Source organism: Rattus norvegicus, chromosome 9 (genome assembly GCF_021556685.1).
Source record: "Rattus norvegicus strain SHRSP/BbbUtx chromosome 9, alternate assembly SHRSP_T2T, whole genome shotgun sequence".
NCBI lineage: Eukaryota > Metazoa > Chordata > Mammalia > Rodentia > Muridae > Rattus > Rattus norvegicus.
Genome location: NC_141542.1, coordinates 99,332,201 through 99,350,115, shown reverse-complemented (window position 1 = coordinate 99,350,115; position 17,915 = coordinate 99,332,201). Strand labels below are relative to the sequence as shown.

Here is a 17,915-nt window from a genome sequence, read left to right as displayed (position 1 = left end):
TAACATCTCAAGTGTAGCTACTGAAAGCTGAACCTCGGTCCTCGGCTGCTCTGTTAGCAACTTCGTCTAGATGACTACTGGGTGTATTAGGCTGACGTGCCCCAGAAAAGACCTCAGTTTTTCTCATATACTTACACTTACTTATACTGTATAAATAGATGAATTATATATATTTAGACTACACAAATATATGTTCATATTACATACTACACAACAATATATATGCATTCTTATGGCTTGTTCTATAAATTTTGAATTGATTTTCCAGCCCCCATAATGATATAAATTATGATAAAGAATCCTTTAAAACTTGTATCTCTTATAAGTTGACCCTTGACCAGTATAGGTTTGGTAGAATCATAGTTAGAGGAATAGAATCTTAAAAACTAGTTTTATGGTCAGCAGCAGCAGCAGTCCGGTAGTGGGGCTGATCAACCCAGGCCAAGATCCATGGCTTTGGGTTAGCCTACCCCACCCCAACAGCCACCCCACCTATGAGCTGCTGGAGCCTGTGAAGGGGCCAGCCCTGAAGAACCAGAGCCTGAGCATCTGTGACTTTGGGCAACAGCAGGATATCTGAGAGGAGCTCAGAGAGGATCCAGTATTGATGGTGTGGCAGAAGCCAGGGGCCTTGAACCAGACCAATGACTCATTGCAATGAACATTTGCATGTGAAGCTGTTTGGGTAAAAAGGTATACTTTGTGACACACTGCCGCTTCCAGTGCCACTGTGAGGAAAGGATATGTGCTGGAGAGGCAGAAAATGTGAAGGAACAGAGTGGTGCATTTGCAGCAGAAATGGGGACCCAACAGCTATGACAGATATGAAGGAAGGCTGTGGCTGATGGAGGAATCCCAGTAGAGATGGCAGGATGGCGTGCAGCACCTGGAATTTGTGTGGACTCAGACCCCTATCGATCGGCTGAGTCACATCCTGGCTCTGAACAGTGAACAGGATGTTCACGATGAAGAATGGTCCATTTATTGTATGGAACCCCCTCAAAAGACTGCCATGGTCTGTACTTCTCTGGGAGGCCATGCTGGTCCTTGGCTGTGCTTCAGCAGAGGGCAGGGAGTACTGCCACCAGAGACCAAGCAGAGGTCCTTGGCACATACTGATGCTGGAGACCATGTGGATGTCTGTGGTCCATGCTGTTTTCAGAAACAATGTAGAAGCCCAGAATCCATGCTCCCACTGACTATAAAAGGCTAGGAAGCTACTCTTGCTGTGGTATCGATGACTGCAGACACACAGCTGAGAAAGAGGAACATAGTAGGTAGGTTTCTGTAACAACAACTCACCCAAACCCACACCCAAAAGTAACAGCCTAAAGGGAGCCAACAAAGTGAACTCTTAATGTTTTTGATAAGGATGCTGACGTGTAGCTCTCCACAGTTGATGGCTTCTGGTGGGGATTGCAGATAGAGAAGGATTCTGCTTTTTTTAGGCTGGCCACTAGGAGTTTGACCAGGCTCCAGTGAGTATATGAACAAGACAAAATGGACGTGGGGCTTTTTCCTTCTGTCTCCTCCTCCTCCTCCTCCTCCTCCTCCTCCTCCTCCTCCTCCTCCTCCTCCTTCTTTGAGTCAGGAGGTCACAATGGTCAGGAGGAGACAAAAGACATAAGAAGACTAGGAAGTAAATGTGATCAGGGTGCATGATGTGAAACAATCAATAAAAATATGACAGAAAAAAATAACTTTCTGAATTACTTTTGGGTTTTCTGGAATTGATGGTAATCTGGCTATATTTTTAAATTATATATGGGGTGGGGCTGTGCATGTGAGTGCAGGGGCCCGCAGAGGTCAGAAAAGAATGTCTCCTGGAGCTAAATTATAGGTAGCTGTGTGGGGGTCAAATTTGACTCTCTGCACTCTTAACTACTGAGCCATCTCTTTAGCCCCAAATCTGGCTACACTCAAAATCACAAGTGAATCTGGGGATAAAATAATGGTCATAGCATAAAGTAGTTACAGAGGAAACAAAGTATCACCAGTGAATCTCCTGAACAAGTGCTATATCGATTTCCTAAGGTTGTTATAGCAAATTGTAAAGACAGAGGAGTCTAAAACATTCATTGTTGTGTTAGTGAAGTCTGGGCCATTTTCTCTTGGGGGTCAGAGGGATGTCCCTTCTTTGTTTTATTTTTCCTTGTATTTGATGACTTCCAGAGATCCTGGTTTTCCTATAGGTATATCAATCTCTTCTTCTGTGGTGTGGGGTTTTCTTCTCTGTGTGTCTATGCCCAAGCTACCCTCTTCTTAGAAAGAAACCAGTAGTGTTGGATTTCAGGTCTTTCCCTGTCTGGCATCAGCTCACATCAGTTTAAGCACACCTATATCCATGTATTTGCTATTTCGTATCATTTCCGTCAAACTCAGAAGTATGGTGATTTTTTTTTTCTCCATAAATACATGACCTTTTCCACATTAAAGACATAAATATAGAGATTAATGTTTAGGTGTGCATCTCAGGGAATGAGGTCATTGTGGAAGTAAAAAGTACCAGATAAGGGTAAATACAGGTATCACCCAGTTATAGGATCCGGACTGCAACCACTTATTGCAGGATTGCAAACAGACATTGCAGTATGTTCTTGTTCCTTCCTTTGAATGTATTGCATAAAAAGAAATCTTTCTAAACCCATATAGACTTAACATTGGCATTGGTTCATTTGTTTTGCATCAATCTGAAATTTTGTTTCTTTGTTGTTGTTTTTGCTATTCTTTTATACACCTAATTCCTTATGTGTATAAATGAAATATGATCCTATTCCGCCCCCTCATTCCCCAACCAACTCCCCCACCTCACATCCCCCCTCCTCCCCTCCTCCCCCCTCCTCCTTCTTCACTAAGTCCATTTAAAGTTTCCCATATGTGCATGACCATGGGCCATCCATGAGTGCAGGGGCACCCTATGAGCAGAGGCACCCTATTAATGACAACAACCCAAAGTAGAACACCTGTCTTTCCCTAGCAGCTATCAGGGCCTCTGAGATCAACAGGACCCTCATCTACACTGGAATTTCTAATGCTCTGAGCTTCTGAAGACATTATATGAGTCACCATAACAGCTGAGGTGTCATGAGCGTAAGACCTATGTCATATCCAGGAAAAGCATTTTACCACACTCCTCCCCAACGTCACCTCTTGCATTCTCACCCCTTTCTCTTCTGAGATTTTCCCAAAATCTCAAAGAGGCAGGGACTAATACGATGTCACATTAAAGGCCAAACACCCAGAGTCACTTATGACTTTAAATTCTATATTTTGAACTTGGTAGGACCCCATGTCCTACCAAGTCAAGCTGGTAGTAATACGCATTGGAAACATGAGACAAGACAATTTGATATTTTGTTAGTGGAAACACTGGTCTCCTAGGATCTGATCACAGCTTCTTATGTGACACTTTGTAGGAGTGCCATCATGGTGGGTGTCTCAAAAGTCTTTGTTCAGCAACAAACATCTCTCAAACTTAAAAAGATATGAACAGAGATTCGTTCATGTGGTCAAACAGAACACAGGGGGAAAGATCTTTGTGGCATGTTTTATTTTATTAGAAAATGTGGAAAGCATTATACAAAAACTATAAATGAAAGGAGAAAGGAAAAGATACAGAGAAAGGGGAGGAGGAAGACCGACTAAAGGGAAAACTGAAGGCAGTAAACAGTTACGGAGCCAAAGATTGGAGAGTTACAGGGGACCTAGACAGAGCAGATGTTTTCCCCCCGCCGAAGGCTCCTATCCATTTGGATAGAAACTCTTCAGATGGAAAGACTTGAAACACCAAAAGCAGGAGGGAGGGAGATAGAAGAATAGACAGCAAAGGGCACAGTGACAACTATTAGACACAGAAGCCAACATTCTGGAAGGTTCCTAGCAGCAGCACTTCTTGCAGCCACACTTCTGCTGGCAGCAGCAACATTTCTGCTGGCAACATCCCTTCCCACAGCCACAGCCACAGCCACAGGAGCCACAGCCGCAGGAGCTGCAGCAGCAGCGGCGGCAGCAGCAGACGACCACAGGCCTGCAACAGCCACAGCAGCCACAGCAGCCACAGCAGCCACCGCAGCCGCCACAGCCGCCACAGCCACCGCAGCCACCGCAGCCACCGCAGCCACCACAGCCACCGCAGCCACCGCAGCCACCGCAGCCACCGCAGCCACCACAGCCACCGCAGCCACCGCAGCCGCCGCAGCCACCACAACCTCCACAACCACAGCAACCCATGGTGTCAGTAGAGAGGACTCAGGTGCAGTGAGGAGAGAGACTCAGGAGAGGAGAGAGAGATGTGATGCTCCTCCTGCTAGGGGAGCCCCTTAAGTACCATCTTGGGAAGAGGGAAGGGAAGGATGGAGGACACATGACCTGAGGCCACTTCCTTGTGGAGCAGCTGCTGTTTTCCCAACAGGGTCACCCAAAGTTCTCCCTTGTTTACACCCCATGCACTTCACATGACCTCACACACTGGCTTTCAGTGACTTTTCCTTTGTAAAGCTGAGTCACAAGCAAGTCAGAAGGTGCCGATGTGGAGGAGGGGCCACCATGTTCCCAGTGGCGCACTGCGTCTTTCAGATTTTGAATGAAGACTCGGTCACTGGAAGCCATTCTCCATTCCTCTTTAGTGCTTTTCTCCATCATCTGTTTGAAGTTCCCCTGCTTTGACAAGTGTTCTCACAGAGAAAGAACAACTAGGGACATGCACATAGAACACAGCATGTTTTGAAAGGTCTCCTGTCTTCTACGTCATCTTACCTTTCTTCTCATCAAAAGAGCAAATCCCTTTTTATGACTTTATATATTGATGGCTATATTTAAAAAATCATTAATCATAAATGTCACATTTCACTCTGTAACTCACCAAATTTCCTATAAAAGTTTCTGATACAAACCTCCTTATGATAGAGTCCTTCCTTGCCTGGTCCCATTTATTGCCCTGAATTTCATTTCCATATGTACTTCAAATGTATGTCTCTATCTCACAATTACCCTGTACACGTAATCCATCCATAATCAAGTCTCTATTCATCTTCTTCCCTTGAATCTTAAGAATCATCTTCAGTGCCTATGGCCTACACTTACTTAGAATTTCCCCTGCACCAAGACAAGTGAATGTTCCTAATGTGCCATATAGATAGATAGATAATAGATAGATAGATAGATAGATAGATAGATAGATAGATAGATAGATATAGATGATAGATGATAGATACAGATAGATAGGTGATAGATATAGATAGATAGATGATAGATAGATAGATAGATATAGATAGATAAATAGATGATAGATAGATGATAGTTGGATAGATAGGTAGATAAATAGGTAGATATAGATAGATGATAGAGATAGATAGATGGAGAGATGATAGATAGATAGACAGATAGATAGAGATAGATAAGAGATAGAGTTAGAGAGATAGAGAGATATATACGCACACCTTTGCTTTCCCTCACTCCTGTTTCCTCTGCCTCACCAAACTCAGTTTGCTCATTAACACTGTCAGACCTATCTGTACATCTCTAGGTCACTTGTATATGCACATAATTCAAGCTACCCACTCCCTAAAAGGCTTTATCAAAGCTTTGTCTGGACTAGATGTCCCTCAAGTGGGTGGGACTAGGCAATGGAGAGAACCAATCAACCATAAGAATTTTCAACCCTTCAGGTGCCCAGATCCTTGAGGAGCACTGTTACCAAATAAGCAAGCAGGTTCTGAGTACTGGGTTATTAATTAAGGGAAGAATAGAGGGTACGTTACCCATGAGCTGAGTTTTCCCTAGAGCGTCCCCAGATCAAGATAGGTGCTCCTGGAGATTTGCATAGAGCAGAGCCTTCTTCATGACCTTTTTGTCAGTGAACAATGCCTATGCCTCACCATGAACCAAGCCACATTTTGATCGTCCCTCACGTAAATTCCATTCCTCCCTTATAAAAAGTCCTCGCTTAACTCTTCTCCATGCCATGGTGTGTTACAATAACAAGCCTGCTGCTTAGCGAAGGCCCTCTAGGTTGATCTTCTGGAAACCTGGGCCAGGCTAGGAAGCACTGGTATGTTTTATACTCCTGAACATATGCTCCATAACCAAATACTAAGGTTAGTTCCTGGTTCAAAGGGAAAGATAGCAAAAGCTACATCACTATAACATGGCTGGTTATGAAGACTGAGGGCTGCATTTAAACCTATCATTTAGGCCCTAGTAACCATTTGATAAATGGCACAGTAATGCCTCATATGCAGAGGAGGGAATGTTGACTGCAGCCCAGTGGACCCCAGTGCTTGTAAAGAGGACATTGGTGTTGGCAATTAACAGTGACCTTGGACTCTGTTTCTATTTTCTCCTTTCCACTCCACAGACTTCCTTTCTCTTACAAGCTCCCCAAAGGCAGAGTCTAGACCTCATCTTTACTTGTGGACATCAAAGAAGCCCAAAGGCCTTGTGGCCCAGGGGCTCCCTGAAGAAACCTGTGGCCTGTAAGCCCTGCCCACAGCTCCACAGAACGACAGACATGCTTTCAACACAGTGAGGGAAGATGGAAGACCACCCATTGCTTGCACAGGCTTCTTGGGTCCCTGGAGCCCAGAATTCGTCCCAGAAGTGGTAGGCTTTTTGGATTCGCACTGGAGTGTAGTTTTAGGAAGAGCAAACACGACTGAGATATGCAGAAGTCAAGGCAGTCTGAGAAGAGAGGTAAATAACAGCTCTCTTCAGCCTTGTTGGTTGGGTTTTCTCTCCTGCTGCTCCCTATGATGTGTCCCTCATCTTGGTCTGCAGGCATTTCATCATTTCCGAATCTCTATGTAAAAGAAACCCATTTTTAAAATTCCTTGAGTTGTTTCTATTTCTCTTGTCCCCATATCTGACATCTATTCAAAAAAAATAAAATAGAACAGCATAGGTGGATGGGGCAGAGCAGGTAAGGTGTTAGTTAACTGAAACTAAGGGGAATATAGACAGCATAGGGAAATGGACTAGATTGTGAGCTAATCAAAATTTAATATGAACAAGGAGTTATATACAAGGTATCCCAGTGCTGGACAGCACTACAACCATTATTTAAAGCATTTCTCAGTCTAGCCATGGCCTTACCTGCCTATTACTTATTGGCCAGAGGGGTCTTTAGGAACCCAAAATAATGCAAACTACTGTCTTTCTCTTGGTTGTCCATCACAACCAAGTGTCATACCTTTTATTCCTAAAGACACCACCCTCCTTAATTTGTAGGCCACTGAGGAGGCAATCTCAAACTGACCAGGAAACTTTCTATGGTGACTAGTTTACAGAGAGCTTGTAGTTACTAAGCAAGCCGATGAGGACCAAACAGTATCAATGATCTTGACCTGAGATAGACTGCACGCACCAACTGGTCAGAAAAGCTGTTCCCACCACTGCAATAGTGGCATGACGGTTAAGGAGATCACCAACCACTTTCTGATTTGATTGGAAGTCTACTTCACAGGAAGAATGTCATGACTAGTACTATATACCATGGTTAAAACTCATGACAGGGGGATCATAGGACCAAGGAGAGAAACTATTGCCAATGTTCAGCTAAATGCCAAGTTGTCAAATTACCTTCTTAAAATTTACTTTTCTACCCATAAATTTATTCTGCTCCCATTATTGGACAGAATGTGTTTTTGTTTGTTGTTGTTGTTTTCGATGTGGGTAATGTTTAAGGCAGAGATTCATAACTAGTCAAATTGCTGAGAATTAGAGACTGTGGTTGTTCAGTTGTGGAACCTCTCCATTCAAGGTTCAGGGAATCTCATGAAAGAGTGGGCAGAATGTAAGAGCTAGAAGATAGGGAGGAGAACTGAAAAATGTTGCCTTCTAGATATGGCATGACTCACACACATCAATTCACCAAAGCTCATTTCCTGCAAAAGACCTGTACAAAATTAAGCCAGTCAGCATTCCAGCATAGATAGGAAGGGGTTCCTAAGTCCCAACCCCTAGTTGGGGAATTATTGGGACAGTTGATGACTGCTGATGGAGGGTCACTTTTCTTTGGAGAAGTGGATGCTAGTAGATTGCCCACGTGTATGATCTTGCATTCATTTGCATATGGTCAGCACCAACTAAATCCAGGAGGCAATGAATAATTTTAAAAGAGGGCATGAGTCAGAAGGAGACAGATTGGTGGGTCCTGGGAGTTTCAGGAAGTATTGGGGGTGGATCATATTAAAGCATATTGTTTACATGTATGAATTTTTCAAAAAATAAATTGAAAGTTTATTTTAAAAGATAAATAGAACAATGCATGCACTCGTGTGTGTGTGTGTGTGTGTGTGTGTGTGTGTGTGTGTGTGTGTGCACATGCATGGGGAGGTCAAGGGTAGAAGTCCAGTGTCTTCTTCGATCTCTCCACCCTATTTTTGGAGACAAGATCTCTCACTGGAGCTGGAACAGAAATCCATCTACTTCATTACCTCTAGTCCAGGGTTACGTATGAACACTCTTGTTTATGTTCTCTGTCTCTCCTCTCTCTCTCTCTCTCTCTCTCTCTCTCTCTCTCTCTCTCTCTCTCTCTCTCTGTGTGTGTGTGTGTGTGTGTGTGTGTGTCTATGTGTGTGTGTCTATGTGTGTGCATTCCTGTATTTGTGTTGTATTAATGTGTGCCACTGTGCACAATGGAAGTCAGAGGACAACCTTGGGTACTGGCGTGTGCCTTCCACTTTGTTTGAGACAGGTATCTATCACAGGTATGTTTACCTGTCATCTGGCCCATGAGTTTTTCCGTCTCTATGTCTTCTCTCCTTAGAGAGGCAGGCTGGAATTACATAAACTTTTATTATGTATCTTACATGGCCTGTGGAAATCTAAACTTAGGTCTTCAGGCTATTTCTATGTCAACTTGACACAAGCTAGTGTTGTCTGGGAAGGAACCACTGCTGAGAAAATATCTCTACAAGACTGACCAGTGGACAAGCCTATGGGTGCATTGTCTTGATTACTGATTTATGTAGGAAGGCCCAGACCATTCTGGGTGGTGCCGTCCCTGGTTAGATGATCCTGGTTGCTAGAAGAAACACTGCTGGGCAAGCCATGAAGAGCTAGCCAGTAAGCGGCATTTCTCCATGGCCTCCACATCAGCTCTTGTTTCCAGGTTCCTGCCTTGAGGTCCTGCCCTGAATTCCTGAGGTGATGGATTACAAGCTGTAAGATAAAGTAAATACACACACACACACACACACACACACACACACACACACACACACACACACATTGCTTTCAGTCACGGTGTTTTCCCACGTCGATAGAAATCCTAGCTAAGACACCTCCCATGTGTAGATTTTGATGTGGATGCCGGGGGTCCTCATAGTTGCATAGCAGGCACTTCTCTGACTGAACTAACTCACAAGCACCCTTCTTTGTTCTTTTCTTCACAAATGTGTGTACTACATAATGCTATGGACCCAAAACAAACTCATCTCCAGGGCATGAGACCAGGAGCTCAAACACCTAGAAGGAATTGGGTCTTAGGGTCTACAATAGGTTCGATGTCCCAGAGTTCTTCTGACCAGCAGTAATGGTCAAGGGACTGGCTCAAGGGTCTGAGTGAATAACTGACTTGAGATCAGATAGCTGAACCTGAGCTCTCCTCACTCCTCTCTAAGTGTCAGACAAAAGTAACATTGGAAGGGCCAATCCCAAGTGTTGATACAGGAGGGTGGGATGACTCAGTGGATCTAATAGTGAATCCTGGAGGCTGACTGTAACTAAGAGGCTCTGGGTAACCTGTGGCCATCAGGGACTCAGGGACACTACATACGGACAAGGCATCAGAAAGAGCCATGTTTGTTTTGTTTTCTTTTGTTTCGATTTTGCTTTTCTTGATACCCAAACCAACCTGACTGCTTAGTTTCTGGAGGCTCATCCACACACCATCAACACCACTCCTGACTTCCAGGAGGAGGGAAACTTGGCATTTGTTCATTTCTGAAGTTTCATTCTATCTGAACTCATGAACAATGAATGATTCCTCTGGACAAATCATTTCAAGAAATCAGATATACCTCTTTGTGCCCCTGCCCTGTGCCTTGCTCTGCTTAGAACAACAACAAAGACAAACCTAGGGGGCCCATGGCAGACACAGTCAATGAGCTGGTATGCACTGGCCCAGCCTCAAAGCCCAACCCACACTGCAATGCCTGCCCTCTTGTTGCTCCCTATGCTGCCAACTGAAGTACGGTTGTGATGGAATCTGGAATCTACACTGAATGATGAGGGAACGGTGTGGGAAACCAGCACAGATCTGGAAACACTTTGCTCTGTGCACAAGGAAACCTATGGTGGGTATGGATGAGTCACCATCCTGGAAGAAAAGAATCCAAGACATTCTACTTAAAAAGAAAGAACTTGGGCTGATTTTGGCTCACTGTTTCCTAAGTGTTCACTCAAACTTGGTGCATCAGCTACGGTACGTGTTGTGTGACAAAATGCTCGCTACAGACAACCTCAAGAAAAATATTTCTTTTGCTGCACATTGTCGGAGGATGGAACCAGTGGGTTCTCAACCCACAAGTGGGCAGAACATAACGGAATAAGAAACATGTGACACGGGACTGCCTGTGATATCCTTGTCACACGAGGAAGCAGAGAAGGAAAAGGCGGACATTCTGCTGGCTTTCTCATTGTCCCACTCTTGGCCCCAAACCCATGGGTAGGTACCATGCACACTTAAAGTGAGTCTGTTGGCCCTTTGACCTGTTAATCCTCTCTGTAAACAGCCCCCCAGCCCCATCCAGAGCTTCCCCAATCCATCTCCCAGGCCAATCCACATCAATCTACACGCAGGCAAGCTGACCCCAGAGAACAGCTTCACAGTGGTGGGGCCCAGCAGCTTCAGGCCATGGTGAGGCAGCATGCCCCGGCAGGGATCTCCTCAAAGAGCAAAGCTGCTCAGATCATGGCCAGTATGAGGGAAGAAAAGGAGGATTCTGAGCTGGGGACCACGACTCACTGCAAGGACCTGTGCCTCCCAACATCCAGAAGATCAGCCCTAGGATCAGCCATCACTGCCTGTCTGTGTACCCACAATCCATCTGGGTTCTAGTCCTCTGCTACTTTCCCATCCAGAGTGTCCTGTCTGTTGAGATGGATCTTATTGCCCCCATGGAGAGACAGTTTAGAGACTGGAAAGCAAATGAGACACAGGAGTCAAGAGTTTGAGAGCGGTTTGCTGAAGTTTATTAATCAAGAGGAGCTTTGTGATTACAGATATGCCCATGCAATGGGAACACAGGTCATTGGTGAGAGTTACAGGCACCATAGGATGTCACAGCATAACCCAGCCAGACTACATCTGCCACAGCTGTGACTGAATAGTAAGTGACACAGAAGGCCTGGGATTCAATCATTTGCTTGGTGCCTATCAAGGGCGGGCAGGATATCAACTATAGAAATGCCAGACTACAATGGTAATAGTCTCGGTTCATGCTGGTGACTCACTGACAGGAGCAGATAGACAGACAGGCAGGCAGGCAGAGGGGCAGACTTACCTCTATCAGTTACCTACAGCAGAAGGCCAGAGGCCAGCAGCCACGCTAGCAGCAGCACTTCTTGCAGCCACACTTCTGCTGGCAGCAGCAACATTTCTGCTGGCAACAACATCCCTTCCCACAGCCACAGCCACAGCCACAGGAGCCACAGCCGCAGGAGCTGCAGCAGCAGCGGCGGCAGCAGCAGACGACCACAGGCCTGCAACAGCCACAGCAGCCACAGCAGCCACCACAGCAGCCACCACAGCCACCACAGCCGCCACAGCTGCCACAGCCACCGCAGCCGCCACACCCGCCACAGCCGCCACAGCCGCCACAGCCACCACAGCCACCGCAGCCACCGCAGCCACCACAGCCACCGCAGCCACCACAACCTCCACAACCACAGCAACCCATGGTGTCAGTAGAGAGGACTCAGGTGCAGTGAGGAGAGAGACTCGGGAGAGGAGAGGGAGATGTGGTGCTCCTCCTGCAGGGGGAGCCCCTTATATACCAATGCGGAAGAGTCTAGAAGGGAACAGGTGACCACTTCCTTACTGTCACGTGACTTGCTGTACACGTGAGAATCTCACCAGCTGTTATTTACCTCTCTTCTCAGACTGCCTTGACTTCTGCATATCTCAGTCGTGTTTGCTCTTCCTAAAACTACACTCCAGTGCGAATCCAAAAAGCCTACCACTTCTGGGACGAATTCTGGGCTCCAGGGACCCAAGAAGCCTGTGCAAGCAATGGGTGGTCTTCCATCTTCCCTCACTGTGTTGAAAGCATGTCTGTCGTTCTGTGGAGCTGTGGGCAGGGCTTACAGGCCACAGGTTTCTTCAGGGAGCCCCTGGGCCACAAGGCCTTTGGGCTTCTTTGACGTTCATAAGTAAAGATGAGGCATTACTGTGCGATTTATCTAATGGGCACTTGGTCCTTAGTGACAATTTTCTTAACAAGGCAAAGTTGTTCTGGAATATGCATCTCAATTATGCAACGTTTGTATGGCTTGATTTGGGGAAGGAAAAAGTTTCTTCCTGTCTGGATAATAATTTTCAAGGAAAGAAACCAATACCCTCACATGGGCTCATCTGCCTGAGACCTTGTTCTTGCTGATTTGCTTTTGAAAGAAATTGTGCATGGGTCAGCCGGTTGGACATAGTGTAGGTACAGCAGGATCAGAGGAGAGCTGGTCGAGGCTAGTGTAGGAACGGAAGGTATTTACTGATAAGAGATGAAGGGCATTCCAGTAGGTTCTGGTGGGTTTGCGAGTTGGCACCAGCGAGGTGAGTGTAAGCGAAACAATATACCAAAGCACCAGAAACACAAGTGAAGACTGTTCTCCAGAAAAACACAGAAAAGGCTTTGCTGGTGGCCACTGGGAGCTCAAGCACAGCAGAAAGGGTTAGTGGGATCCCGGAAGTCTCCTTCACATCCTGTGTGATGAAGGCTCACTGGCCGGAGCCTGTTTCCTGAACCTGGCGAAGCTGTTTTGTTAGGATCTGAGGTTGGAAGTTTCATGAGCTAATTGACTCTTCATTTGTGACGCCTTGTCCTTGGATGGTTCATAAGGGCTTTGTCTGAGTAGAACTAACTAGACATGTGGTCAGATTTAAAGCTATTGATGAATCTAGTAGGAGAGGAGACTTTGAAGTAAAAGGAAGGAAGATTTTAAACAGGATTTTTGAGCATGGGCGAATAAGTTGTGTTGGAGCATCTGTGTCGATGTAAGTGTGAGAGTGGGACACGAAATGTGCCTCAGAGGTCCCAGGGCAAGAAGATGGAGTCAAGAGCAGAATACAGATGGATTGTGTTGTCAGAGTCGAGTGTGAACTGATTTACACTGAGAACCTACAGGAGAATGTTATATGGAAATTAAATCCAGGCCAATGAGTTGGACCAGGAAGGGGGTGAGTCCAGGGATAAGAAGGAAAGGAGGGAAGATTGTGCCAGAACTTAACTAACACACAGTTTAATGAGTTAAGAAAGAGGAGAATCGTGACATTTTCTGTAGTCTCTTTCTCTCTTTTTTAATTAAGTAGGGAGTGGGAAAACTCACAAGTCACTAACTGGGCAGTTAATGGGAGAATGACAGTAATGGAGATATAACCACTTTGGGGGCAGGAGGAATTCCATGTGGATATTCCTGATTTGCATGTTCCTTTGAGACTTCCTATTGAAGTGGGGAGGTTTCAAGCAAGTAATGGATAGAGACGCATTGAAGAGGACCAAGGAAAGGCTGCTTTCAAATAGATGTCCACCTCCCTGCAAATCTGGAACATGTGGTAGGCTGCTGCGAAGATGATGGCCCCTCCTCCACATCGGCACCTTCTGACTTGCCTGTGACTCAGCTTTACAAAGGAAAAGTCACTGAAGGACAGTGTGTGAGGTCATGTGAAGTGCATGGGGTGTAAACAAGGGAGAACTTTGGGTGACCCTGTTGGGAAAACAGCAGCTGCTCCACAAGGAAGTGGCCTCAGGTCATGTGTCCTCCATCCTTCCCTTCCCTCTTCCCAAGATGGTACTTAAGGGGCTCCCCCTGCAGGAGGAGCATCACATCTCCCTCTCCTCTCCCGAGTCTCTCTCCTCACTGCACCTGAGTCCTCTCTACTGACAACATGGGTTGCTGTGGCTGTGGTGGCTGTGGCGGCTGTGGCAGCTGTGGCGGCTGTGGCGGCTGTGGTGGCTGTGGTGGCTGTGGAGGCTGTGGAGGCTGCGGTGGCTGTGGTGGCTGTGGCAGCTGTGGCGGCTGTGGTGGTTGTGGTGGTTGTGGTGGCTGTGGTGGCTGTGGTGGCTGTGGTGGCTGTGGTGGCTGTGGTGGTTGTGGTGGCTGTGGAGGCTGCGGCGGCTGTAGCAGCTGCACCTCCTGCAGGTGCTACCGGGTCGGCTGCTGCGGTGGCTGCTGTGGTGGCTGCTGTGGTTGCTGTGGCTGTTGCAGGCCTGTGGTGGTCTGCTGCCGCCGCAGCTGCTGCCACCGCTCCTGTGGCTGTGGCTCCTGTGGCTGTGGCTGTGGCTGTGGAAAGGGCTGTTGTCAGCAGAAATGCTGCTGCCAGCAGAAGTGTGGCTGCAAGAAACAGTGCTGCTGCTAGCATGACCACCAGGTCTCTTTCTGAGTCATAGGCACCAGGAAACCAGAGCCTTTCCTCAAACTTCATGCCAGCTTTACTGTCCTCTACCTGTCCTGGTATGACTCCTGGCCTGTGGCTTTGCTTCTGGATTCTGGGTTCCTTTCTTTTCTACTTGGGTATTTCTAACATTCCTCTCTGAGGTGTTGGCTCTCCAGTAACAAATAGCCAAGCCCTGCAGAAGTCATTCCACTGTGCTCCTTCCAAATGTGGAATCAAGTACTTCCTGATGTTTCTACCTGGTAAAGGACTGTTTCTTCCCTGTTCGTTTCCTGTCTATACCTTTTCTTTATTTGTACTTATCCAATATTATTTTGCTTTCCAATAAAATACAAATTACCACTGAAAGTTTCTGTTGTCTCTTCTTTGGTGTGACCACATCCCCAACCCTAAAAACTCTCTAAATCCTTTAAAAGAAAAAAGACTTTGGTGGACACCAGTGGTGGCAGAGTAGGTCAACAAACTTGAGGCCAGTTCTCTTTCCTCTGTGGTCACCAACATTCCTAGCGTCAACATACTGGTACTCCTCAAGGATCTGCTTCTCCTTTCCAAGTAGTACAAGTTATAGACAATGTGTCATTTAGCCTTCTGTCATTGTGACAAAAATACTTAAATCAGTCAACTTCAAGGTGAGAAGATACATTTAAGCTCCCAGTAGGTCAACTTAAAGGTGAGAAGATACATTTAAGCTCCCAGTAGGTCAACTTAAAGGAGGGAAGATACATTTTAGCTCCCAGTAGGGCAACTTAAAGGAGAGTAGGCACATGTAAGTTCACTGTTTCAGAGTTCTCAGCTAATGCTTGCTCAACCCCATCCCAGAATACTTGTATTGAGGCAAAATAGTACCTCTGGAACCATAATGGAGTAAAGATACACAGCTCACAGCAATTGGGTATAAAGAAAGAATACACAGCAGGGGAAGGAGCTGGGAACAAGGACTCACATGTTCAACTAGGTCCAACTCAAAGTTTCCGCCAATTCTCCATGGCCCATTGTTGATAGTGGATTAACCCATTGATGAAGTCAGACTCCTCAGACAAAGCCCATGTCAGCTGGATTGGGACCAACCCTCACCACCTGAGTCTCTAGAAGACATCTCAGCTCCAGATTGTGAAAGTCAAGTTCCACGAATACATCCCAAACCTCCTTGTTTTACACACACACACACACACACACACACACACACACACACACACACACAAATCAAAATCACTGATTACTGAAATACAGGTTATTCAATTTTGTTTCTATTTCTATCTATTGAGGACATTTACCATTGGCCTGGAGGACAGACAATAGGCTTGGTTTTCTTTTAGTGTGTGTGTGTGTGTGTGTGTGTGTGTGTGTGTGTGTGTGTGTGTGTGCTGTTTTGATTTCTGTAACTTCAGCTAGATGTGCACTTAAAATTTTGACATTGTTCCTCTAACTTCCCTAGCTTTCTAACTACATATTAGTTTCCAAAATCTGCTCAGCAGGAATGTTAGGGTAGATGTGTTGGTGTGGGAGGGGGGCACTGCTCTTTCTATAATTGCTGCTCAAAATCCTTTTGTTTTGCTTTGTTTTGTTTTGTTTTGTTTTGTTTTTCAGGTAATACTGGCCAGAGAAGATCACAAACGTGGCTTTAGATCATCAACTGCTCAGCCAGCCTTCAGGGGAATCTAGAGTCACCTCTCTTATTCAGTATTGTCAGAATGCTGAATTCGCCAGCTCAGCGCACACTCTGTGGCCATTTAAAATCGTACAATGTATGAAGCATGGTCTCAAATTTCTGATGCTAAAGACTTTGCCCTTAGAGTACAGGTGAGTCCAGACCTCTCCAGTATGAACACAGCTAAGTCTCCCCGGCAAAATGTCACTGCATCCACACCTCGGGGAACCTCTCTGTGGAGGTCATCCCTGCTCTCCCTTCTTGATACAGAGAATCATCCTTTCTCCAGTTCTTCACCTGCCTCTGGCTACAATGTCAGTTTCCTGAAAAGCCTTGAAATCCCACTGCCTGTTTTCAGAGGAAGTTTAAAATTATAACATTAAAATTAGGTCATAAAGGTAGGTCCCAATCCTGTGAGTGAATAGGTGTGGCCATAGATTGAGGGAAGAACTTGTGAGCACAGAAGGAACACAAAGTTTGCACAGCAACCTTAGCTGACAGTCAACCTTGCAGTCAGGAGACCCCTCTGCAGTCTTTAGCCTAAACTTCCTCGCACCTCAGCTCTGCCTGCACCACGTGTCCATTGGCACAACGTGTCCACTGGTACCACAGGTCCACTGGCACTGAGTATGACAGGGAGAGCAAGACAATGCCAATGCTGTAAGAAATAGGAAGCCAAAGATTTTGTGCCACGAGACCATGATCATTATTCCTACTTGTAAACTTGACAAGTCGTAGACTCAGCTAAATATTCTAGCCCCGGTACTGACACTTTCTGAGGTGTTGGGAATGAGGATTTCAGTAGATAAGTCAGAGGGAGCACATTTACAAACACCCTCCCCCCAGGGACTTTCTACCTGTGCTGTACTTCACTCAGGTCAACTTGCTGGTGCCATGCACCCACTCAAACGTTGCTTGTGTATATTGTCCCACCCCCACCCCCTGGCAGTCATCGTAGATTCATGCACATCCTATTTTCCACAGCCAATGGTTACCTACTGCACAGAAAGAATTGTGTCCTGATGTTCCTGTGCCAACACCATGCCTGAAAAGATGTCCACCAAATGGCAGTGCTACACTGTCTTGTAAATTTTGAGCATCCCTGATAGGTAATCAAGTCAGGTACCTTAAGACAATAAGGTAATTCCTGGTCACAAGTTCCTTTTCCTGTCCACCCCTGGAGGAGACCTAGTATGACTTAGAGGCACCGATGAAATCTGCTGCCACCTTTGGTTATAGTCTTCACTGGAACAGCCAGGAGAGAGCCCAGAAGTCCTCCCTCACTCTGCTCCTCACATGAGTGACTGGCTTTTCTCCCTTGCAACTCACTCCCATATGATCCCCATCTCTGCAAGCATTGCCTCATCTCTCAGGGACCTAGGAATATAAGAAACTTTGTTTCCCTGAGCTTTTATTCTGTCTCTTCTCCTGATCACATCTGAGATCTGATTTAAGAATAAAATAGTCCGTGTGTCCTTGAGAAATCTATGCTAACCCTTAGTGATGAAACACCTCCCACCCCACCCCACCCCACACCCCCAACAGTGGACCTCTTCTACTTCCATGGGTCACACAAGCAAACTCATTTCCAGGGGATGGGACAAGAAAAGCAAACATCTAGAAGGAAATGGGTTTTAGGTCCTAGAAAAGGATGTGTGT

The 17,915-nt window shown here is 46.0% G+C and overlaps 1 protein-coding gene across 1 annotated transcript; it reads right to left on the bottom strand.

Annotated features, from left to right (window-relative positions):
* Nucleotides 1–3,535: 3,535 nt before the first annotated feature.
* On the bottom strand, nt 3,536–4,272 carry LOC148003809 (uncharacterized). The gene has a single exon (XM_087569024.1). It carries the CDS (start codon nt 4,228–4,230, stop codon nt 3,877–3,879), a length of 354 nt encoding a protein of 117 aa, XP_087425150.1. The 5' UTR covers nt 4,231–4,272; the 3' UTR covers nt 3,536–3,876.
* Between the last annotated feature and the right edge of the window lie 13,643 nt (nt 4,273–17,915).

Coding starts and splice junctions, on each gene's coding strand:
- LOC148003809 (XM_087569024.1), bottom strand. CDS start 4,230: ATGGGTTGCTGTGGTTGTGGAGGTTGTGGTGGCTGCGGCGGCTGCGGT.